This window comes from Salmo salar, chromosome ssa13, assembly GCF_905237065.1.
Source record: "Salmo salar chromosome ssa13, Ssal_v3.1, whole genome shotgun sequence".
In the NCBI taxonomy this organism is placed as follows: domain Eukaryota; kingdom Metazoa; phylum Chordata; class Actinopteri; order Salmoniformes; family Salmonidae; genus Salmo; species Salmo salar.
This window is the reverse complement of record NC_059454.1, coordinates 60,862,889-60,888,554: the sequence shown is the minus strand read 5'-3', so window position 1 is coordinate 60,888,554 and position 25,666 is coordinate 60,862,889. Positions and strand designations below refer to the sequence as shown.

At 44.2% G+C, this 25,666-nt stretch overlaps 1 protein-coding gene across 19 annotated transcripts in view; it reads right to left on the bottom strand.

Annotated features, from left to right (window-relative positions):
• Positions 1-25,666, bottom strand: part of dlg2 (discs, large homolog 2 (Drosophila)) — a 400,329-nt gene that overhangs the window by 271,116 nt on the left and 103,547 nt on the right. For 17 of the 19 annotated variants that reach the window (XR_006758604.1, XM_014136934.2, XM_045693428.1 and 14 more), the window contains one exon: positions 15,547-15,615. Coding sequence is in view for 18 of the 19 variants with exons in the window: in XM_014136934.2 (XP_013992409.1) it covers positions 15,547-15,615 (69 nt within the window). In the remaining variant the exon portion in view is untranslated. Of the gene's footprint in view, positions 1-1,748; positions 2,469-15,546; positions 15,616-25,666 lie in introns of those variants that run through there. The other 2 variants (XM_045693443.1, XM_045693442.1) reach the window with 2 other exon arrangements.

Sequence of the window (25,666 nt, the reverse complement as noted above, 5' to 3'; positions counted from 1 at the left end):
TACATTCCATTGCATGAGCTACATCAGCTAACATCAAATTGAATGAACATTCTACATTACCATGGAAATTATTGCATCACAATACCCAGCAGCCATTGCAAGTGTACCAGTGAGTTTACGTGTCAAATTGCAAGGGTTAGAGGTTCGAAGCCCAGTCTATTCATTCTATATCTATGTAATCTGTTTGAATCTCCGTCTGTTTCACACACACACAAACACGCACCCTCCTTGCAAAACATAAAGATCCACACAGCTGAGGGTCCTATTCAATCAAAGCCGGTATCTAGTGAAAAACATAATTCTTCATGAGCTCCGCCTGCTTTCTGACTGCACAGGAGGATTTTTTTTAGTTTTTGTTTTGCCTAACTCAGAAACCTGATTACTGTAATGGTTTTGAGGGAATGAGGGAACTGTTCACTCAACAACATTTTCCCAATGAGTACATTGCAATGAAAACAGTGTTCTATATCATGAATTTGACATGGCATGGAAACAAACATACATATTTAACCAGGCTTTTAGAAAGGGAATTAACGTCATCATTTATTCTAGGAGTTGCTGCGTCGTGTTCATTAGGGCACACAACGGAAAACATTTTGAAACGCTTTGCAATGGAAAAACAACATTTGCATTTTTTATTGGACAAGCCAAGGTAGTCCCTCGCTGTTTCAGTCTTTTCTTTCTTTTGGTACCCAATGAACAATAATAATACCTTGATGTTATTTGTGTCATCCCAGATGGAGGGAATAGCTCTAGTAGTGACAGAGTTTTAGGGTCTTATGAGGCTTCCTTGGATTCCATGATTAGTCATTACAATTCAGTCAAAACATAACTTTTTTATGAGAATGACTGCAAAGCAGATGCTCTGGAACTACTTTTTCCCTTGGATCTCGGCTCTCATAATCATAACCTTAAACATTAGTGGGGAAAATGCAAAAACTGACCCAAGATCAGCATCTAGGGGATACTTCCCCCGACATCAAAGCAGGTCTTACACCTGATATTCTTTCCTGCCCAAAAACAAACCTTGACTACCGCTTTCACACTTCTGCCAAGACAAAATTATAAAAAGATAAAAACCAATAACACAGTCAAAATTGTTCTCATTTGTCAGATTGACTACTTGGTCAGTCTGCTGGTCTCTTACAACAAACATAAATCAGAGAGGATGTGCATGTCCTCAATAAACTGCTACATTCAAATAACCACAGTGATACTTTACTCTACTGCTAATTGTGGACAGCTGGGAAAGAGGCTTCCCCTTAATTGATTCCAGATGCAGCCCAAGCCAAGCTCTGCTATAAGCTATTGTTTAGCCCCTGATCAAAAAGGATGTTCCGGACCTCACAACAAAGAGGGTCATTATCTCTCTGAAGGCAGCAGCGGAGGACTGACTGAAGTTTCCGACAAGTTCTAGTAGTGTGACAATTCAATAGAGGTGCTGTCGCTCCCCAGCGGGCTTTAAGCCTGTTAACCAGCCAAGACCGTTGTGGACAGATGGACACACAACTTGGGAGGGGGAAAAAAAGAAAGAAAATCACACTTAAACATGAAATGTGAACCACTGGCCATAACACACACACGCACAGATGCGCACACACACCCAAATTCCTTGAGCAGGCAGCTGAAATATGCAGATCAACCAACACTGGAGGACAGACACAGACAGAGCTTCTCCCCTCCCGTTCTCGCTGCATCCCTCTCTCGTTCTCTCTCATTATGTCTCTCACTGGCACTGCTGCTCTTACCTTAGTTGTGACAATGCAAAGACAATCCATTGCGGGCAGAAAAGCTCAACCTATGCTTGAATTCATCGCCGCAACAAAATGTGTGAGATGGAAAGGAGGGGGAGAAGAAGAAGAAAAAAAGAAAGAGGGGGTGGGGGAGAAGAGGAGTAAGCCGCCACGGGAGAGAAGGCACGCGGATAGCTGCTACTGGAAGTGGGGCCCCTCTGAGAAACTAGATTCCTCCTCCACAATGCTAAAGGCATTCATGATCCTAACGCAATCTTAAAGTCCAGCACACATACAAATGCATGGTCTTGCTGGCCAGCGAGCCACAGGCTTGGCCCCCTCCAACCTGAGAACCGGCTCCCTCTCCTCCTCTGCTTTCCCAGACGATGACTGAGCGACAGTGTGGAAAGGGAAAAGAGCGGAGGAAGAGAGCCGTGGTGATGCTGATGCTGAGACGGAGCAGCAGCATTTCAGCGTGTGTGTAGGCTGCAAGACTATGATGAGCAACCTTGAACACACCTGTGTAGGCCTAGGCTTTAGCTCAGTGGGCTAACGTGATTTTTAAAACATACCCAATAGGCAAGTTTATAGAAACCGGACAGCAATGTTTGACTTTGTTTAGTTTGTTGCAGAGACAAATCTTTACACTGAGTGAGTGGTCGGAGTGAGTGGTCGTGCTGCAACTCGCTCCGCGGGTAATATTACATTTCATTACATTACATTGGAACGATTTGATTAGTGTATTGTTAGCTAGCTACATAGTTGTATCTGCTGTCTTTGTATCAAGGATAAAGGTGTAGCTCTGAGGAACTAACAAGGTTAGCTAGCCAGCTGTATTCGTTCGTTCGCGCCGTTTTCGAAACGGCGTCAACACCACAGCCACTGCTAGCTAGCCAACTTTACCAATTAGCAGTTCTGTAGAAACGATATACATTACAACGGAACGATTTGACTAGTGTAATGTTAGCTAGCTACATAGTTGTCTTTGTATCAAGATAAAGGCGTAGTACAGAGTAACTATCGAGGTTAGCTAGCCAGCTACATTTTCTAACATAGTCTACAACGCGCCCACTGCTAGCGAGCTAACCCTACTAGCTAGCTGTATCATTTTTAGTCAATAAGATTTTTGAAATGTAAGCTTAACTTTCTGAACATTCGAGATCTGTAGGCCACTTGTGTAGCTAGCAGGACTGACTTTGTGTTAGCTAGCCAACGTTTAATTACTTCTGCGTTATGAACTAGACACGGACACGAATGATCCATTGGTAGCTTGTTGTTACCAAGTATTGGTGCTAACCGTGTGTTTATAGGATGCTAGCATGCTAGTTAGCTACGGCGTCATATGACACGGTGCACTAGGTGGGTTTTCACGGAAGAATACTGTACCAAGTTATCTAGCGGAATAAACTAAGTTTGAGCCTATTCCTGGAAACATTGAACCACTGTAGTTTACATCAATTTTAATTTCTAGTGGTAGCTAGAAAGGTTATATTTTAGCGTTTTTGTGAATTGTTAGTGAGGGAGGCCCTGCTCTCTCGCTTCCCCAGTTGTTTAGTTAATTTTTCATGCCAATCTCCTTTGCATTAGCGTAGCCTCTCCTGTAGCCTATCAACAATGTGTCGGTCTATCCCAGTTCTCTCCTCTCTGCACAGGCCATACAAACGCTTCACATCGCGTGGCCGCTGCCACTCTAACCTGGTGGTCCCAGCGCGCACAACCCACGTGGAGTTCCAGGTCTCCGGCAGCCTCTGGAACTGCCGGTCTGCGGCCAACAAGGCAGAGTTCATCTCAGCCTATGCTACCCTCCAGTCCCTCGAATTCTTGGCGCTGACGGAAACATGGATTACCACAGAAAACACTGCTACTCCTACTGCTCTCTCCTCGTCTGACCACGTGTTCTCGCACACCCCGAGAGCATCTGGTCAGCGGGGTGGTGCCACTGGAATCCTCATCTCTCCCAAGTGGACATTCTCTCTTTCTCCCCTGACCCATCTGTCTATCTCCTCATTTGAATTCCATGCAGTCACAATCACTAGCCCATTCAAGGTTAACATCCTTACCATTTATCGCCCTCCAGGTTCCCTTGGAGAGTTCATCAATGAGCTTGACGCCTTGATAAGTTCCTTTCCTGAGGATGGCTCACCCCTCACAGTTCTGGGTGACTTTAACCTCCCTACATCTACCTTTGACTCATTTCTCTCTGCCTCCTTCTTTCCACTCCTCTCCTCTTTTGACCTCACCCTCTCACCGTCCCCCCCTACACACAAGGCAGGCAATACGCTTGACCTCATCTTCACTAGATGCTGTTCTTCTACTAATCTCACTGCAACTCCCCTCCAAGTCTCCGATCACTACCTTGTTTCCTTTTCCCTCTCGCTCTCCTCCAACACTACTCACTCTGCCCCTACTCAGATGGTATTGCGCCGTCGCAACCTTCGCTCTCTCTCTCCTGCTACTCTCTCCTCTTCCATCCTATCATCTCTTCCCTCTGCTCAAACCTTCTCCAACCAATCTCCTGATTCTGCCTCCTCAACCCTCCTCTCCTCCCTTTCTGCATCCTTTGACTCTCTATGTCCCCTATCCTCCCGACCGGCTCGGTCCTCCCCTCCTGCTCCGTGGCTTGACGACTCATTGCGAGCTCACAGAACAGGGCTCCGGGCAGCTGAGCGGAAATGGAGGAAAACTAGCCTCCCTGCGGACCTGGCATCTTTTCACTCCCTCCTCTCTACATTTTCCTCCTCTGTTTCTGCTGCTAAAGCCACTTTCTACCACTCTAACTTCCAAGCATCTGCCTCTAGCCCTAGGAAGCTTTTTGCCACCTTCTCCTCCCTCCTGAATCCTCCTCCCCCTCCCCCCCTCCTCCCTCTCTGCGGATGACTTTGTCAACCATTTTGAAAAGAAGGTCGACGACATCCGATCCTCGTTTGTTAAGTCAAACGACACCGCTGGTCCTGCTCACATTGCCCTACCCTATGCTTTGACCTCTTTCTCCCCTCTCTCTCCAGATGAAATCTTGCGTCTTGTGACGGCCGGCCGCCCAACAACCTGCCTGCTTGACCCTATCCCCTCCTCTCTTCTCCAGACCATTTCCGGAGACCTTCTCCCTTACCTCACCTCGCTCATCAACTCATCCTTGACCGCTGGCTACGTCCCTTCCGTCATCAAGAGAGCGAGAGTTGCACCCCTTCTCAAAAAACCTACACTCGATCCCTCCGATGTCAACAACTACAGACCAGTATCCCTTCTTTCTTTTCTCTCCAAAACTCTTGAACGTGCCGTCCTTGGCCAGCTCTCCTGCTATCTCTCTCAGAATGACCTTCTCGATCCAAATCAGTCAGGTTTCAAGGCTGGTCATTCAACTGAGACTGCTCTTCTCTGTGTCACGGAGGCTCTCCACACTGCTAAAGCTAACTCTCTCTCCTCTGCTCTCATCCTTCTAGACCTATCTGCTGCCTTTGATACTGTGAACCATCAGATCCTCCTCTCCACCCTCTCCGAGTTGGGTATCTCCGGCGCGGCTCACTCTTGTATTGCGTCCTACCTGACAGGTCGCTCCTACCAGGTGGCGTGGCGAGAATCCGTCTCCACACCACGTGCTCTCACCACTGGTGTCCCCCAGGGCTCAGTTCTAGGCCCTCTCCTATTCTCGCTATACACCAATTAACTTGGCTCTGTCATATCCTCACATGGTCTCTCCTATCATTGCTACGCAGACGACACACAATTAATCTTCTCCTTTCCCCCTTCTGATAACCAGGTGGTGAATCACATCTCTGCATGTCTGTCAGACATATCAGTGTGGATGACGGATCACCACCTCAAGCTGAACCTCGGCAAGACGGAGCTGCTCTTCCTCCCGGGGAAGGACTGCCCTTTCCATGATCTCGCCATCACGGTTGACAACTCCATTGTGTCCTCCTCCCAGAGTGCTAAGAGCCTCGGCGTGACCCTGGACAACACCCTGTCGTTCTCCGCTAACATCAAGGCGGTGACCCGATCCTGTAGGTTCATGCTATACAACATTCGCAGAGTACGACCCTGCCTCACACAGGAAGCGGCGCAGGTCCTAATCCAGGCACTTGTCATCTCCCGTCTGGATTACTGCAACTCCCTGTTGGCGGGGCTCCCTGCCTGTGCCATTAAACCCCTACAACTCATCCAGAACGCCGCAGCCCGTCTGGTGTTCAACCTTCCCAATTTCTCTCACGTCACCCCGCTCCTCCGCACACTCCACTGGCTTCCAGTTGAAGCTCGCATCTGCTACAAGACCATGGTGCTTGCCTATGGAGCTGTGAGGGGAACGGCAGCTCCGTACCTTCATGCTCTGATCAGGCCCTACACCCAAACAAGGGCACTGCGTTCATCCACCTCTGGCCTGCTGGCTCCCCTACCTCTGCGGAAGCACAGTTCCCGCTCAGCCCAGTCAAAACTGTTCACTGCTCTGGCACCCCAATTGTGGAACAAGCTCCCTCACGACGCCAGGACAGCGGAGTCAATCACCACCTTCCGTAGACACCTGAAACCCCACCTCTTTAAGGAATACCTGGGATAGGATAAAGTAATCCTTCTAACCCCCCCCAAATAAAGATAAGTGTACTATTGTAAAGTGGTTGTTCCACTGGATATCATAAGGTGAATGCACCAATTTGTAAGTCGCTCTGGATAAGAGCGTCTGCTAAATGGACGTAAATGTAAATGTAGTCGTGTGCCCATTATGGACAAAGTGGAATTTATTGTGAAATTCCATGAGACCATTTAGTTGAATCACCAATACAAAAAAATTATGATTGCTTCGCCGTTAAGTCGTTTTACTGTAAAATATAAAACACTACTTGTTTTACTGTAAAATACTACTCTATTTTACAGTAATATAAAACTCTACTTACAAGCCCTGATATCTATATTTAACCAAGATCATTAAATTGTTCTGGAAATCCAGCTGAAAGTCTATGAAATGTCCAACAGAGAGAAGCAGCTCATAGCTCACAGAATTTGTCTTTCTTAATATGCAGCAACATGGCCCGTCAGAGGAGGCTGCCCATAACACACAATGGATACCAGAGACGGACTGGGGCCAGAAATCGGCCCGAACATTTGAACACACAGGACAATTTTTTCCCTTGAAGCCCACACACTGGCTGTCCCTGATGGAGACCAATAACTCTTGTTATGAAACACATCTGTCAAAAAAACAGGAGAAGAATACCTGCATGTTCATCTTGACTCATTATTCAACTCTTATAAGATATTCATGTTAACTAGCCAGAAAGTCACCTAGAAAATGCATTACCTTCACATGCATTACTATTTTGTCATGATACATACTTATATGGGCTGTGTCTAAAACTAAAATACATTTATGAAAGGATTTGAGAGGAAATGCAGCTCCTAAAATGCTATATTCAACATGCTATAAGGCCCAAAGAGCTTAGCTAACAAGCCCAATGCAGACAAATGAGTAAACTGTTCCTACTCCTAGTTAGATATAATTGGAATCATTGGATTACTGTACTTAAAACAAGCAACACATTTGCAAACTAACACTCTAAAATTACATCTGGCAGTTCTCTTCGAAACATGACTCAGAAATTAAGCGGAGCCAGTTCAGAAAGGAAACCCGAGTGCCCCGCATCAGCTGAGATGGTATCAGTTAGAGGAAAGTATCATTCACGCCTACGTTATTGGGTGGTTATTTAAGCTTTACAGGTCTGCTCTCTCACTCTGTGTATGTGCAAAGTTCAAGACTGATCCAATGAACCATTGTATTTCTGTTCAAAATATTGTATCAAGACTGCCCAAATGTGCCTAATTGGTTTATTAATACATTTTCAAGTTCATAACTGTGCACTCTCATCAAACAATAGCATGGTATTCTTTCACTGACATATTGTAACTACTGTAAATTGGACAGTGCAGTTAGATTAACAAGAATTTAAGCTTTATGCCAATATCAGATAGGTCTATGTCCTGGGAAATGTTCTTGTTACTTACAACCTCATGCTAACCACATTAGCCTACATTAGCTCAACCATCCTACGGGGGACCCACCGATCCTGTAGATGTTAGATATACTGAACAAAAATACAAACGCAATATGCAACAATGTTTGGGATTTTACTGAGTTACAGTTTATATAAATCAGTCAGTCAATTCAAATAAATTCATTAGGCCTTAATCTATGGATTACACATGGCCGGGAATAGAGATATGCATCTGTTGGTCACAGATACATAAAAAATAAATTGGTAGGGGCGTGGATCAGAAAACCAGTCAGTATCTGGTGTGACTACCACTTGCCTCAAGCAGCGCGACACATCTCCTTTGCATAGAGTTGATCAGGCTGCTGACTGTGGCCTGCGGAATGTTGTCCAACTCCTTTTTAATTGCTGTGTGATGTTGATGGATATTGGTGGGAACTGGAACACGCTGTCGTAAACGTCAATCCAGAGCATCCAAAACATGCTCAGTGGGTGACATGTCTGGTGAATATGCAAGCTATGGAAGAACTGGGACATTTCAAGCATCCAGGAATTGTGTACAGATCCTTGCGACATGGGGCCGTGCATTATCATGCTGACACATGAGATGATGGCGGCGGATGAATGTCATGATAATGGGCCTCGTGACTCATATCTACCAACTTGAGCTGGTCCAAATGTGTGGGTGCTACATGCTAACACTGTTCAGCAGTCAAGCAGCGTGATATCTTGTGCTACTCGAATGGCGTTAGTCTGTCGTCGGCAAAACATTACTGGGACTTTTCATCACTAGTTATATTCACAGGACTACAGCCTCATTATCAAGTTGATCCTCCTGCCTAACCCTAACCTTTCTTCCTCAGATTTTAAGTGGTCACCCTGGACCTTAGTGGGGAAGCTGACATGTACAGCTATGCGATGACTAATCAAGGCTTGCTATAGTTTCAGCGTTTTGGATGACCTGTTGATACTAGCATTACCTAGCATGTGTTGGGCTTGCTAAACACCCACAAGGCAAATCAGTGTTGGCGATCAAGCATTCATTGCCTCTTATGGGAAAGTCTGTTAGAGCTCATTCAGACACTCTTATACGCAGGCTTACAGTGCATTTGTAAAGTATTCAGACCCCTTTGCTGTCCGGTTTCCACATTTTGTTACGATACAGCCTTATTCTAAAATGGATTAAATAGTTTTGTTCTCTCATCAATCTACACACAATACCCCATAATGACAAAGCAAGAACAGGTTTCGGCATTTTTGCTAACTTGATACAATTTAAAAAAAAAAAAACGTTTACTTTACTCAGTACTTTATCGAAGCACCTTTGGCAGCGATTACAGCCTCAAGTCTTCTTGTGTAGGACGCTGCAAGCTTGGCACACCTGAATTTGGGGAGTTTCTCCCATTCTTCTCCGCAGATCCTCTCAAGCTCTGTCAGGTTGGATGGGGAGCGTTGCTGTACAGCTATTTTCAGGTTCCTCCAGAGATATTCGATTGGGTTCAAGTCCGGGCTCTGGCTGGGCCACTCAAGGACATTCTGAGACTTGTCCCGAAGCCACTCCTGCTTTGTCTTGGCTGTGTGCTTAGAGTCGTTGTCCTGTTGGAAGGTGAACCTTTGCCCAAGTCTGAGGTCCTGAGCACTCTGGAGCAGGTTTCCGTCAAAGATCTCTCTCTGTACTTTGCTCTGTTCATCTTTTGTACGATCCTGACTAGTTTCCCAGTCCATGCTGCTGAAAAATATACCCACAACATGCTGCCACCACCATGCTTCACTGTAGGGATAGTGCCAGTTTTCCTCCAGACGTGACGCTGGGTATTCAGGCCAAAGAGTTCAGTCCTTGTTTCATCAGACCAGAGAATCTTGTTTCTCATGGTCTGAATCCTTTAGGTGCCATTTGGCAAACTCCAAGCGGGCTGTCATGTGCCTTTTACTGAGTGGCTTCCGTCTGGCCACTCTACCATAAAGGCCTGATTGGTGAAGTGCTGCAGAGATTGTTGTCCTTCTGGAAGTGTCTCCAATCTCCACAAAGGAACTCTGGAGCGCGTCAGATTGACCATCGGGTTCTTGGTCACCTCCCTGACCAAGGCCTTTCTCCCCCGATTGCTCAGTTTGGCCGGTCGGCCAGCTCTAGGAAGAGTCTTGGTGGTTTCAAACTTCTTCCATTTAAGAATGATGGAGGCCAAATGTATTCTAGGAGACCTTCAATGCTGCAGACATGTTTTGGTACCCTTCCCCAGATCTGCGCCTGGACACAATTCTGTTTTTTGCTCTGACATGCACTGTCAACTGTGGGACCTTGTATAGACAGGTGTGAGCTTTCCAAATCATGTCCAATCAATTGAATTTACGACAGGTGGAGTCCAATCAAGTTGTAGAAACATCTCAAGGATGATCAATGGAAACAGAATGCACCTGAGCTCAATTTCGAGTCTCATAGCAAAGGGTCTGAATACTTACACTACCGTTCAGGTTTGGGGTCAATTAGGAATGTCCTTGTTTTTGAAAGAAAAGCACATTTTTTGTCCATTAAAATAACATCAAATTGATCAGAAATACAGTGTAGACATTGATAATGTTGTAAATGACTATTGTAGCTGGAAACGGCAGATTTTGAATGGAATATCTACATCGGCGTATGGAGGCCCATTATCAGCAACCATCACACCTGTGTTCCAATGGCACGTTGTGTTAGCTAATCCAAGTTTATCATTTTAAAAGGCTAATTGATCATTAGAAAACCCTTTTGCAATTAAGTTAGTACAGCTGAAAACTGTTGTTTTGATTAAAGAAGCAATAAAACTGGCCTTCTTTAGACCAGTTGAGTATCTGGAGCATCAGCATTTGTGGGTTCGATTACATGCTCAAAATGGCAAGAAACAAACAACTTTCTTCTGAAAATCATCAGTCTATTCTTGTTCTGAGAAATGAAGAAATGATGTTGACATTCTAGGCAGAGTTGCAAAGAAAAAGCCATATCTCAGACTGGCCAATAAAAAGAAAAGATGGGAAAAAGAACACAGACACTGTACAGAGGAATCTGGAAAAAAGTGTTATGGACAGACGAATCTAAGTTTGAGGTGTTCGGATAACAAATAAGAACATTTGTAAATTGCATAAAAAATGAAAAGATGCTGGAGGAGTGCTTGACGCCATCTGTCAAGCATGGTGGAGGCAATGTGACGGTCTGGGGGTGCTTTGGTGGTGGTAAAGTGGGAGATTTGTACAGGGTAAAAGGGATCTTGAAGAAGGAAGGCTATCACTCCATTTTGCAACGCCATGCCATACCCTGCGGACGGCGCTTAATTGGAGCCAATTTCCTCCTAAAACAGGACAATGACCCACAGCACAGCTCCAAACTATGCAATAACTATTTAGGGAAGAAGCAGTCAGCTGGTATTCTGTCTATAATGGAGTAGCCAGCACAGTCACCGGATCTCAACCCTAATTGAGCTGTTGGAGCAGCTTGACCGTATGGTATGTAAGAAGTGCCCATCAAGCCAATCCAACTTGCGAGAGGTGCTTCAGCAAGGATGGGGTGAAATCTCTTCAGATTACCTCAACAAATTGACAACTAGAATGCCAAAGGTCTGCAAGACTATAATTGCTGCAAATGGAGGATTCTTTGACGAAAGCAAAGTTTGAAGGACACAATTATTATTTCAATTAAAAATCTTTATAACCTTGTCAACATCGACTATATTTCCTATTTATTTTGCAACTCATTTAAAATATATTTTCATGGAAAACAAGGACATTTTTAAGTGACCCCAAACTTTTGAACGGTAGTGTAGGTAAAAAGAAAATCACATTTGCAAAAATGTCTAAAAACCTGTTCTTGCTTTGTCATTAAAGGGTATTGTGTGTAGATTGATCATGAAAACAAATATTTAATCCATTTTAGAATAAGGCTGTAATGTAACAAAATGTGGAAAAAGTCAAGGGGTCTGAAAACTTTCCAAATGCACTGTAAATCTGAATGACCTGATCAAAATCTATGGAAATTGATTAGATAGAGCCTGTGAGAGGAGGCTCTCTGTATCATGCTTGTGAAATTCCAAAGCAAAAGTTCAGGGCCGAGTGTGTTTTCCAGGAGGAATTGGCTCAGTGAAGGCCTTGGTGTTGGCTGTGTGGGCGAGAGGTGGCAATTACTGCTAGTCTCACTGCCTTACATACAGGGAGAGAGAGAAAATAGGGGGAGATAGGAAGATAGAGATAGGGGTGAGGATAATGTAGAATGGTGCATGAAAGCGACAAAGAGAGAGAGCGAGAGAGAGAGAGAGATAAAAAGTGGAGGAAGGCCTTGAGAAAGAGATTGTAATAATTTGCTAAGCTCCCCCATCTCCACCAAGCTTTTATATGTAAACAATCATCTGTTCAGGACCCATAAAACAGGACTCAGACTTCTCATGCTACAGCAAACACCTTCACTCCTCTGACTACTTCTCTCTGTTCGGTGTTTTCTATCCCTCTATTTTAGGGCTTCCGATTTCTATAAATATTAGGAATATCATATTGCAATATGAATCTACTGTAATTACATTTTTTTTTGGTGCCAATTCTCCTTAAATTTTGTGTACTGTAGATCAATGTTTGTGAATCATGGGACCAATACATACATCTACTGTATTTTGTCCCAACAGTTTGATGAGGTAATTATACTGAACAGAAACACAGTACCAGTCAAAAGTTTGTACACACCTACTCATTCAAGAGTTTCTTTATTTTTACTATTTTCTACATTGTACAATAATATTGAAGATATTAAAACAATAAAATAACACATATGGAATAAGCAAATTAAACAAATTCTTCAAAGTAGCCAATAAGTTGTGCTGTGGCAAGGTACGGGTGTTATACAGAAGATAACCCTATTTGGTAAAAGACCAAGTCCATATTATGGCAAGAACAGCTCAAATAAGCAAAGAGAAACAAAAGTCCATCATTAATTTAAGACATGAAGCATTTCAATAACTTTGAAAGTTTCTTCAAGTGCATTGGAAAAAAACATCAAGCACTATGACGAAACTGTCTCCCCTGAGGACCGCCACAGGAAAGGAAAACTCAGAGTTACCTCCGCTGCAGAGGATCAGTTCATTAGAGTTAACTGCACCTCAGATTGCAGCCCAAATAAATGCTTCACAGAGTTCAAGTAGCAGACACATCTCAACATCAACTGTTCAAAGGAGAATGTGTTAATCAGGCCTTCATGGTCGAATTGCTGCAAAGAAATCACTACTAAAAAGGACACCAATAAGAAGAAGAGACTTGCTTGGGCCAAGAAACACAAACAATGGACATTAGATTGGTGGAAATCTGTCCTTTGGTTTGATGAGTCCAAATTTGAGATTTTTGGTTCCAACCGCCGTGTCTTTGTGAGACGCAGAGTAGGTGAACGGATGATCTCTGCATCTGTGGTTCCCACCATGAAGCATGGAGGAGGTGTGATGGTGTGGGGATGCTTTGCTGGTGACACTGTCTGTGATTTATTTAGAATTCAAGGCACACTTATAACCAGCATGGCTACCACAGAATTCTGCAGTGATAAGCCATCCCATCTGGTTTGCGCTTAGTGGGACTATAATTTATTTTTCAGCAGGACAATGACCCAACACACCTCCAGGCTGTGTAAGGGCTATTTGACCAAGAAGGAGAGGGATGGAGTGCTGCATCAGATGACCTGGCCTCCACAATCACCCAACCTCAACCCAATTGAAATGGTTTGGGATGAGTTGGACTGCAGAGTGAAGGAAAAGCAGTCAACAAGTGCTCAGCATATGTGGGAACTCCTTCAAGACTGTTGGAAAAGCATTCCAGGTGAAGCTGGTTAAGAGAATGCCAAGAGTGTGCAAAGCTGTCATCAAGGCAAAGGGTGGCTACTTTGAAGAATCTCAAATATAAAATATATTTTGATTTGTTGAATCACCTTTTTGGTTACTAGATGATTCCATATGTGTTATTTGATTGTTTTGAGGTCTTCATTATTATTCTACAATGTAGAAAATGTTTTAAAAAATCTAGAAAAACCCTGGAATGAATAGGTGTGTCCAACCTTTTGACTGGTACTGTATAAACGCAACATGTACAGTGTTGGTCCCATGTTTCATGAGCTGAAATAAAAGATCCCAGAATTTTCCATACAGACAAAAGGATTTTCTCTCCAATTTTGTGCATACATTTGTTTACATCCCTGTTAGTGAGAATTTCTCCTTTGCCAAGATAATTAATCCACCTGACAGGTGTGGCATATCAAGAAGCTGATAAAACAGCATGATCATTACACAAGTGCATCTTGTGCTGGGGGCAATAAAAGTCCACTCTAAAATGTGCAGTTTTGTCAAACACCACAATGCCACAGATGTAAAAAATGTTGAGGGAGCATGCAATTAGTATGTTGACTGCAGGAATGTCCATCAGAGCTGTTGCCAGAGGATTAATGTTAATTTCTCTACCATAAGCCGCCTCCAACATCGTTTTAGAGAAATTGGCACTACGTCCAACCGGCCTCACAACCGCAGACCACATGTAACCTCGCCAGCCCAGGATCTCTACATCCGGCTTCTTCAACTGCGGGACCATCTGAGACCAGCCACTCAGACAGCTGAGGAAACTGAGGACTATTTCTGTCTGTAATAAAGTCCTTTTGTGGGGGAAAACTGATTCTGATTGACTGGGCCTGGCTTCCCAGTGGGTGGGCCTACAGTATACCCTCCCAGGCCCACCCATGGTTGCGACCCTGCCCAGTCATGTGAAATCCATAGATTAGGGCCTAATGAATTTATTTCAATTCACTGATTTCCTTACATGAACCCTAACTCTGTAAAATCGTTGAAATTGTTGCATGTTGCATTTATATTTTTGTTCAGTATACTTGCATCAAGTGTGTGAGTGCTAGGCTAGAACAACAATTTTCACACCATGGCATCGCTGCCAATGAAATTAAACTTGGGCTCAGCGTAAATTTCACTCTGATTCTATTTTCAAGAATTCAATGTGCTGCTCACATCTGAAAAAAATTAAATCAGGTGGCTTGTGCCCTGCTTACTCGTGAAAAAAGCTACGCGTCCAGTATAGCAGCTAACAACTGTTTTCCTGTAGCCCCAGTGTAGCTCTCCCGTAACTAACAGCCAGCCAGTGCTAAAAGCTATGTGCCTTAAATTAAGCCTAGTAAACAAGCCAGTGTGTTTCCCACAGCTGGGGTATCAAAACCCATCTATAACACTGCCTCTTGGTACTGCCTGGAAAGCCAGCAACAGTTTAAGTCAACATTCGGTGTAATCTCTTATGCTGTAAATAACCCCTCTGGCCCCACAGTTTGGAAGCAGCCGATGTCGAGCCCTGTGGGTCTCCAAAACTTTGCTGTTGACCGGCCATTTTTTACACGTGTGTGTTTAACCCTTGCTGTTGACCTGAGAGATGGGTGATTAGATTCTGGATCACTCTTGCATCGCCAGCTAATACCAAAACAACTGCACAAGCTTGCATGCACCAGCCATCACACAACGAGTAACATCTTCACTTTAACAACAAGAGGCCAGTAGCGTAGCACCACATAACTAAATAGAGCATACTGTGTCTTCTGTGACTTATTTTACTGGTAGTTCCATCCTCCAGCTTCGAGGTATACCTTCTCAAACAATCGTCATGTTCTGGAACTTCAATCATCTTAAGCATCAAATTACCACAGAATTACGCTTCTAAGCAGGCGGGTTGACCTTAGTACACTTCAGTCATCCTAGTGAGATGCATCTGTGGTGCAGATGAGATGGACAAGGTGATGTGATGCTCTAAAAACACACACTACAGTAGGTAGAGTGGGGCTTCCACATGGTACTCACTTCAGAGACTTTTACACTGATCTCGGTCTGCACCTTCCTGCTGGGCTCCGAGCTGCTCCGCTCCCTCATCTGAGGACACACACACACACACACACACACACACACAAAGTGTCATTGTATTATGTTCATAGAATAGGCTTCATTGGGACCACAGAGAAACTATCCATCTTCTGAGATTACACCGTTTCTGTGACCCGTGAGTGCCCAAATAATTGTCATAATACTATATCGGTATAAAACACCATCTCCACAATACAGACATTCTGCCATTAAACCTTGAAGCTGAGCAATACCTCACTATTTGTTTGACTTTTGGCCAAGGTGATTCTTTAATAAGTACCCCATGTAATCTTGTGTACATGTCCAAGACAAAGAAAAATAAATGCTTAAACCTGGCACACAAACACAGATGCACGCATGTGCACACACACACAGCACTTACATAGTGGACACAGAAATACAGTGGCTTGCGAAAGTATTCACCCCTCATGGCATTTTTCCTATTTTATTGCCTTACACACCGGAATTAAAATGGATTTTTGGGGGGTTAGTATCATTTGATTTACACAGCATGCCTACCACATTGAAGATGCGAAATATTTTTTCTTGTGAAACAAGACAAAAAAAAACAAGCAAACTTGAGCGTGCATAACAATTCACCCCCCAAAGTCAATACTTCGTAGAGCCACATTTTGCAGCAATTACAGCTGTAAGTCTCTTGGGGTATGTCTCTATAAGCTTGCCACATGGGATTTTTTGCCCATTCTTCAAAGCAAAATTGCTCCAGCTCCTTCAAGTTGGATGGGTTCCGCTGGTGTACAGCAATCGTTAAGTCATACCACAGATTCTCAATTGGATTGAGGTCTGGGCTTTGACTAGGCCATTCCAAGACATTTAAATGTTTCCCCTTAAACCACTCGAGTGTTGCTTTAGCAGTATGCTTAGGGTCATTGTCCTACTGGAAGGTGAACCTCTATCCCAGTCTCAAATCTCTGGAAGACTGAAACAGGTTTCCCTCAAGAATTTCCCTGTATTTAGCGCCATTCATCATTCCTTCAATTCTGACCAGTTTGCCAGTCCCTGCCTATGAAAAACATTCCAACAGCATGATGCTGCCACCACCATGCTTCACTGAGGGGATAGTGTTCTCGGGGAGACGAGAGGTGTTGGTTTTGCACCAGACATAGCATTTTCCTTGATGGCCAAAAAGCTCACTTTAGTCTGGTCGGACCAGAGTACCTTCTTCCATATGTTTGGGGAGTCTCCCACATGCCTTTTGGCGAACACCAAACATGTTTGCTTATTTTTTTCTGGCCACTCTTCCGTAAAGCCCAGCTCTGTGGAGTGTATGGCTTAAAGTGGTCCTATGGACAGATACTCCAATCTCCACTGTGGAGCTTTGCAGCTCTTTCAGGGTTATCTTTGGTTTCTTTGTTGCCTCTCTGATTAATGCCCTCCTTGACTGGTCCGTGAGTTTTGTTGGGCGGCCCTCTCTTGGCAGGTTTGTTGTGGTGCCATATTATTTCCAATGTTTTATAATAGATTTAATGGTGCTCTGTGGGATGTTCAAAGTTTCAGATATTTTTTTATAACCCAACCCTGATCGGTACTTCTCCGCAACTTTGTCCCTGACCTGTTTGGAGAGTTCCTTGGTCTTCATGGTGCCGCTTGCTTGGTGGTGCACCTTGCTTAGTGGTGTTGCAGACTCTGGGGCCTTTCAGAACAGGTGTAGATATACTAAGATCATGTGACAGATCATGTGACACTTAGATTGCACACAGGTGGACTTTATTTAAATAATTGTGTGACTTCTGAAGGTAATTGGTTGCACCAGATCTTATTTAGCAGCTGAATACATATGCACGCACCACTTCTACGTTTTGAATGTTTTGAAACAAGTAATTTTTTTCATTTTACTTCACCAATTTGGACTATTTTGTGTATGTCCATTACATGAAATCCAAATAAAAATCCATTTAAATTACAGGTTGTAATGCAACAAAATAGGAAAAACGCCCAAGAGGTGAATACTTTTGCAAGGCACTGGAAGTCTATATCAACCCTAAATCCCCACTCCAATCAGTCTCACTCTGTTCACTCACCATCTATGCTCTCATTCTTGCATTTAAAATGTGTACAAGGAAACTGTGGTCACTTCAAATGAATTCAAGCAAAACATTAAAAAAGACTGCATCTTGTGTGGCAAAATAACAAATAGTGGGATCAAAAACACTATCAGATTGCATCAAAAACACTATCACAAATTTTGATAAGCCTTCAATTTATTTAGCATGGCTTAATATACTTGCCATGTGTTTCGTAACACAGAACAAAATAACAACACGGACATCACATTATTGTTGGGAGATTTCTGACCCAAATGAGAAGACGGAGTGAAGACAGGGGACATGATGTAGCCAGACTTTTCAGGCTCTTTCTTCACAAATGTAACTAGCGTGTTAGGTATAAGGTGTAGGGTGAAGTTTCCCCTAGACGCTGAACTGAGATCAATTTAGCAATTTTCCCATGGTTAAGGTTACGATTGGGGGAGGGAAAGCTGATTCTAGATCTGGACCCGGGAGAAACTTCACCCCAGACCGTTAGGTAAACCAACTCAATGCAGACCAGACAGTGTTGGCCAGTGGACAGAAAGCTTGCAGAGGCCACAACCTGCTTTGTGTCACTTTCTAAGTAGAATTGTAGAATTAAGCAATAAGGCCCGATGGGATGTGGAATATGGCCAAAACACAACAGCTGCAGGCTGTTCTTAAGCACGATGCAACGAGGAGTGCCTGGAGTGCGTTCTGCCTTGAGCCGTGGTATATTGGCCATATATCATAAACCCCTGAGGTGCAATATTGCTATTATAAACTAGTTACCAACGTGATTAGAACATTAAACAAGTAAGTCATACCAATCAGTGTTCAGCCAATCAGTGTTCAGGGCTCCAACTGCCCGGTTTATAACAGTGGTAAAGAACTGCTCCCATAGCCTACATTGTAGTAGGACAGGTGAACCCATCTCTGAATTCAAAGTCCCCTGTGACTTTTATAATCCCTTCATTTAGCCCCATGCATCTACTAAACTTACACATCCACTCCTTTAACACCAAGGGCTTTAGAACGGCATATTAGTTTCAGATCTACACACATACAGTTGAAGTCGGAAGTTTACATACACTTAGGTTGGAGTCATTAAAACTCGTTTTTCAACCACTCCACAAATTTCTTGTTAACAAACTATAGTTTTGGCAAGTCGGTTAGGACAATTGTTTACAGGCAGATTATTTAACTTATAATTCATTGTATCACAATTCTAGTGGGTCAGAAGTTTACATACACTAAGTTGACTGTGCCTTTAAACAGCTTGGAAAATTCCAGAAAATGATGTCATGTCTTTAGAAGCTTCTGATAGGCTAACTGACATCATTTGAGTCAATTGGAGGTGTACCTATGGATGTATTTCAAGAACTACCTTCAAACTCAGTGCCTCTTTGCTTGAGAAATAAAAAGAAATCAGCCAAGACCTCAGAAAAAAATGTGGAGACCTCCACAAGTCTGGTCCATCCTTAGGAGACATTTCCAAATGCCTGAAGGTGCCAGGTTCATCTGTACAAACAATAGTACGCAAGTATAAACACCATGGAACCATGCAGCCGTCATACCACTCAGGAAGGAGACGCGTTCTGTCTCCTAGAGATGAACGTACTTTGGTGTGAAAAGTGCAAATCAATCCCAGAACAACAGCAAAGGACCTTGTGAAGATGCTGGAGGAAACAGGTACAAAAGTATCTATATCCACAGTAAAACAAGTCCTATATCGACATAACCTGAAAGGCTGCTCGGTAAGGAAGAAGCCACTGCTCCAAAACCGCCATAAAAAAGCCAGACTATGGTTTGCAACTGCACATGGGGACAAAGATCGTACTTTGTGGAGAAATGTCCTCTGGTCTGATGAAACAAAGATAGAACTGTTTGGCCATAATGACCATCGTTATGTTTGGAGGAAAAAGGGGGACGTTTGCAAGCCGAAGAACACCATCCCAACCGTGAAGCACGGGGGTGGCAGCATCATGTTGTAGGGGTGCTTTTCTGCAGGAGGGACTGGTGCACTTCACAAAATAGATGGCTACATGAGGAAGGACAATTATGTGGATATATTGAAGCAACATCTCAAGACATCAGTCAGGAAGTTAAAGCTTGGTCGCAAATGGGTCTTCCAAATAGACAATGACCCCAAGCACACTTCCAAAGTTGTGGCAAAATGGCTTAAAGACAACAAAGTCAAGGTATTGGAGTGGTCATCACAAAGCCCTGACCTCAATCCCGTAGAGAATTTGTGTGCATAACTGAAAAAGTGTGTGCAAGCAAGGAGGCCTACAAACCTGACTCAGTTACACCAGCTCTGTCAGGAGGAATGGGCCAAAATTCACCCAACTTATTGTGAGAAGCTTGTGGAAGGCTACCCGAAACGTTTGACCCAAGTTAAACAATTTAAAGGTAATGCTACCAAATACTAATTGAGTGTATGTAAACTTCTGACCCACTGGGAATGTGATGAAAGAAATAAAAGTTGAAATAAATAATTCTCTCTACTATTATTCTGACATTTCACATTCTTAAAATAAAGTGGTGATCCTAACTGACCTAAGACATGGATTTTTTACTAGGATTAAATGTCAGGAATTGTAAAAACTGAGTTTAAATGTATTTGGCTAAGGTGTATGTAAACTTCCGACTTCAACTGTACATACAGTACCTGTCAAAAGTTTGGACACACCCACTCATTCAAGGCTTTTTCTTTATTTGTATTATTTTCTACATTGTAGAATAATAGTGAAGACATCAAAACTATGACATAACACATATGGAATCATGTAGTAACCAAATTTCTTTGGGGTCATAGTCCTGCTGAAAAACAAATGATAGTCCCACTAAGCGCAAACCAGATAGGATGGCATATCGCTGCAGAATGCTGTGGTAGCCTTGCTGGTTAAGTGTGCCTTGAATTCTAAATAAATCACTGACAGTACCACCAGCAAAGCACCCCCACACCATCACACTTCCTCCATGCTTCACAATGGGAACCACACATGTGGAGATCATCCGTTCACCTACCCTGCGTCTCACAAAGACACGGTAGTTGGAACCAAAAATCTAAAATTTGGACTCATCAGACCAAAGGACAGATTTCCACTGGTCTAATGTTTGAGGGGCTCCCGAGTGGTGCAGCAGTCTAAGGCACTGTATCTTAGTGCTAGAAGCGTCACTACAGACCCTGGTTCGATTCCATAGGGCAGCGCACAATTGACCCAGTGTTATCCGGGTTAAGGTTTGGCCGGGGTAGGCAATCATTGTAAATAAGAACTGACTTGCCTAGTTAAACAAAGGATAAATAAAAAAAATGTCCATTGTTCGTGTTTCTTGGCCCAAGCAAGTCTCTTCTTATTATTGGTGACCTGGCCTCCACTGGGATTCTCTGCCTCTAACCCTATTACGGGGGCTGAGTCACTGGCTTACTGGTGCTCTTCCATGCCGTCCCTAGGAGGGGTGCGTCACTTGAGTGGGTTGAGTCACTGATGTGATCTTCCTGTCCGGCTTGGCGCCCCACTCGGGTTTGTGCCGTGGGGGAGATCTTCGTGGGTTATACTCGGCCTTGTCTCAGGATGGTAAGTTGGAGGTTGAAGATGTCCCTCTAGCGGTGTGGGGGCTGTGCTTTGGCAAAGTGGGTGGGGTTATAGCCTGCCTGGTTGGCCCTGTCCGGGGGTATCGTCAGACGGGGCCACAGTATCACCCGACCCCTCCTGTCTCAGCCTCCAGTAATTATGCTGCAATCGATTGTGTCGGGGGGCTAGGGTCAGTCTGTTAAATCTGGAGTATTTCTCCTTTCTTATTCGTTGTCCTGTGAATTTAAGTATGCTCCCTCTAATTCTCTCTCTTCTTTTCTCTGAGGACCTGAAACCTAGGACCATGCCTCAGGACTACCTGGCCTGATGACTCCTTGCTGTCCCCAGTCCACCTGGACGTGCTGCTGCCTGCAGCTATGGAACCCTGACCTGTTCACCGGACGTGCTACCTTGTCCCGGACCTGCTGTTTTCGACTCGCTCTCTCTACCGCACCTGCCGTCTCTAATTCCGAATGATCGGCTATGAAAAGCCAACTGATATTTACTCCTGAGGTGCTGACCTGTTGCACCCTCTACAACCACTGTGATTATTATTATTTGACCTTGCTGGTCATCTATGAACATTTGAACATCTTGGCCATGTACTGTTATAATCTCCACCCGGCACAACCAGAAGAGGACTGGCCACCCCTCAGAGCCTGGCTCCTCTCGAGGTTTCTTCCTAGGTTCCTGCCTCTTTAGGGAGTTTTTCCTAGCCACTGTGCTTCTACATCTGCATTGCTTGATGTTAGGGGTTTTAGGCTGGGTTTCTGTTTAGCACTTTGTGACATCGGCTAATGTAAAACGGGCTTAATAAATACTTTTGATTGATTGAAATGAATTTGATAGTAGTGGTTTCTTTACAGCAATTCGACCATGAAGTCCTGATTCACTCTGAACAGTTGATGTTGAGATGTGTCTGTTACTTGAACTCTGTGAAGCATTTATTTGGGCTGCAATCTGAGGTGCAGTTAGCTCTAATGAACTTATCCTCTGCAGCAGAGGTAACTCTGGGTCTTCCTTTCCTGTGGCGGTCCTGGTGAGAGCCATTTTCATCATAGCGCTTGATGGTTTTTGCGACTGCACTTGAAGAAACTTCCAAAGTTCTTGACATTTTCCGGATTGTCTGGCCTTCATGTCTTAAAGTAATGATGAACTGTCGTTTCTCTTTGCTTATTTGAGCTGTTCTTGCCATAATATGGACTTGGTATTTTTTCAAATAGGGCTATCTTCTGTCACAACAACTGATTGGCTCAAACGCATTAAGAAAGAAAGAAATTCCACAAATTAACAAGTCACACCTGTTAATTGAAATGCATTCCAGGTCACTATCTCTATGCTTGTATGGATGTCAACCCCGGATTTGACAAATATCCACTTTGTTAGATCAGATTTGTTTGAATGTGCGCCAATCCGGCGTCTTTCTTCTAAGTTAAGAACATTGTTGTACAGGAGTGACTATCCCTTTCTAATTTGTCAATTCTTAAAGATCCCATCACAGGCAAGATCCCCTGCATGGCTTACAGTGTTGAAGTAACAGTGGCACAATTATTCCAAAAGATTGCCTTTCTCAAATGAGTGTTCATTCAGGACTGCAGGGTGTGACTCAGTACTCAAGAGTATTCAGGTAAAAAGATAAAATGATCTAGAAATGTTCTACCTCCAGCTCCATTTCGAGGACCTATTAAAAGAAGTCTGACTAATTGTGGAAACTCTTGCTTTCATCAAATGGCAAGCATTTATAACCCTCACCCCTTCAGCTCTCTCCATTCATTGATTTTAATTATAATGTCACAGGCCTGGCCCCATCACACAAAATTACTCTGCTGACAAACACAGGCTTTCATGCAATTCTTTTCTGAAGCTATTCCAAACAAGGAAATAACAGGAGAGGCAACAGAGCGGTGCCGGCAACAGAGCGGTGTCGGCAACAGAGTGCTGGACTGTATAGCACTAGCTAATTGGCCTTTGAGAGAGAAAGGCCACTAATGTTGCAAGAGAGAGTAGGCATTCTCATTTTGACACCAAACCCACCACCACTGGTGTGAGTGGCCAAAGAGCTCTATTTTGAACGTTTGCTACGTTGCGGAACAGTTTGTACTGAACGACACGTTTCCCCAAAACGTTGTTGTACATTCTTGAACAGACTTGGAGGTACGTTTGCATCCGTTTGGTGGGTGCGGCGAGCAGTGGCTTTAAGCAATGAATGATGTATTTAAAAAGGGCAGTGGCCATGCTGACAGCGTTCCCCAAGCCACAACCCCTCCCAGTCTTTTCAAATGGTCGTTCAGTACAGCACCATTTCCGTTTAACTCAAATCAATCAAATCAAATTTTATTAGTCACATGCGCCGAATACAACAGGTGTAGACCTTACAGTGAAATGATTACTTACAAGCCCCAAACCAACAATGCAGTTCCAAAAAATATGGATAAGAATAAGAAATAAAAGTAACAAGTAATTTAAGAGCAGCAGTAAAATAACAATAGCGAGACTATATACAGTGGGGTACCAGTACAGAGTCAATGTGTTGTGGCACTGGTTAGTTGAGGTAATATATACATGTAGGTAGAGTTTAAAGTGACTATGCATAGATGATAACAACAGAGAGCAGCAGCGGTGTAAAATGGGGGGGGGGGCAATGCAAATACCCTGGAATGCCATTTGATTAGTTGTTCAGGAGTTATGGCTTGGGGGTAGAAGCTGTTTAGAAGCCTCTTGGACCTAGACTTGGCGCTCCGGTACCGCTTGCCGTGCGGTAGCAGAGTGAACAGCTTATGACTTGGGTGGCTGGAGTCTTTGAACATTTTTAGGGCCTTCCTCTGACACCGCCTGGTATAGAGGTCCTGGATGGCAGGAAGCTTGGCCCCGGTGATGTACTGGGCCATTCGCACTACCCTCGGTACTGCCTTGCGGTCAGAAGCCGAGCAGTTGCCATACCAGGCAGTGACGCAACAAGTCAGGATGCTCTCGATGGTGCAGCTGTAGAACCTTGAGGACGTGAGGACCCATGCCAAATCTTTTCAGTCTCCTGAGGGGGAAACTGTTTTGTCGTGCCCTCTTCATGACTGTCTTGGTGTGCTTGGACCATGTTAGTTTGTTGGGGATGTGGACACCAAAGAACTTGAAGCTCTCAACCTGCTCCACTGCAGCCCCGTCGATGAGACTGGGGGCGTGCTCGGTCTCTTTTTCCTGTAGTCCACAATCATCTCCTTTGTCTTGTTCACATTGAGGAAGAGGTTGTTGTTCTGGCTCCACATGGCCAGGTCTCTGACCTCCTCCCTGTAGGCTGTCTCGTCATTGTCGGTGATCAGGCCTACCACTGTTGTGTCATCAGAAAACTTAATGATGGTGTTGGAGTCGTGTCTGGCGTGCAGTAATGAGTGAACAGGGAGTACAGGAGGGGACTGAGCACACACCCCGGAGGTGCTCCTGTGTTGAGGATCAACGTGGCAGTTGTGTTGTTACCTTCCCTTACCACCTGGGGGCGTCCCGTCAGAAAGTCCAGGATCCAGTTGCAGAGGTCCTGTTTAGTCCCAGGGTCCTATGGTGTTGAACGCTGAGCTGTAGTCAATGAATAGCATTCTCACATAGGTGTTCCTTTTGTCCAGGTGTGAAAGGGCAGTGTGGAGTGCAATAGAGATTGCATCGTCTGTGGATCTGTTGGGGCGGTATGCAAATTGGTGTGGGTCTAGCTTTTCTGGGACAATGGTGTTGATGTAAGCCATGACCAGCCTTTCAAAGCATTTCATGGCTACAGACATGAGTGCTACGGGTCGGAAGTCATTTAGGCAGGTTACCTTAGTGTTTTTTGGCACAGGCACTATGGTGGTCTGCTTAAAACATGTAGGTATTACAAACTCGGACAGGGAGAGGTTGAAAATGTCAGTGAAGACACTTGCCAGTTGGTCAGCGCATGCTCGCAGTACACGTCCTGGTAATCTGTCTGGCCCCGCAGCCTTGTGAATGTTAAGCTGTTTAAAGGTCTTAATCACACCAGCTGAGGAGAGCGTGATCACACAGTCTTCCAGAACAGCTGGTGCTCTCATGCATTTGTTATTTGCCTCGAAGCGAGCATAGAAGTAGTTTAGCTCATTTGGTAGGTTTGTGTCACTGGACAGCTCTCGGCTGTGCTTCCCTTTGTAGTCTGTAATGGTTTGCAAGCCCTGCCACATCCGACGAGCTTCAGAGCCGGTGTAGTACGATTCGATCTTAGTACCATATTGACGCTTTGCCTATTTGATGGGTCATCGGGGGGCATAGTGGGATTTCTTATAAGCTTCTGGGTTAGAGTCCCGCTCCTTGAAAGCAGCAGCTTTAGCCTTTAGCTCAGTGCGAATGTTGCCTGTAATCCATGGCTGGGGTATGGTCACTGTGGGGACTACGTCATCGATGCACTTATTGATGAAGCCAATGACTGATGTGGTGTACTCTTCAATGCCGTCGGAGGAATCC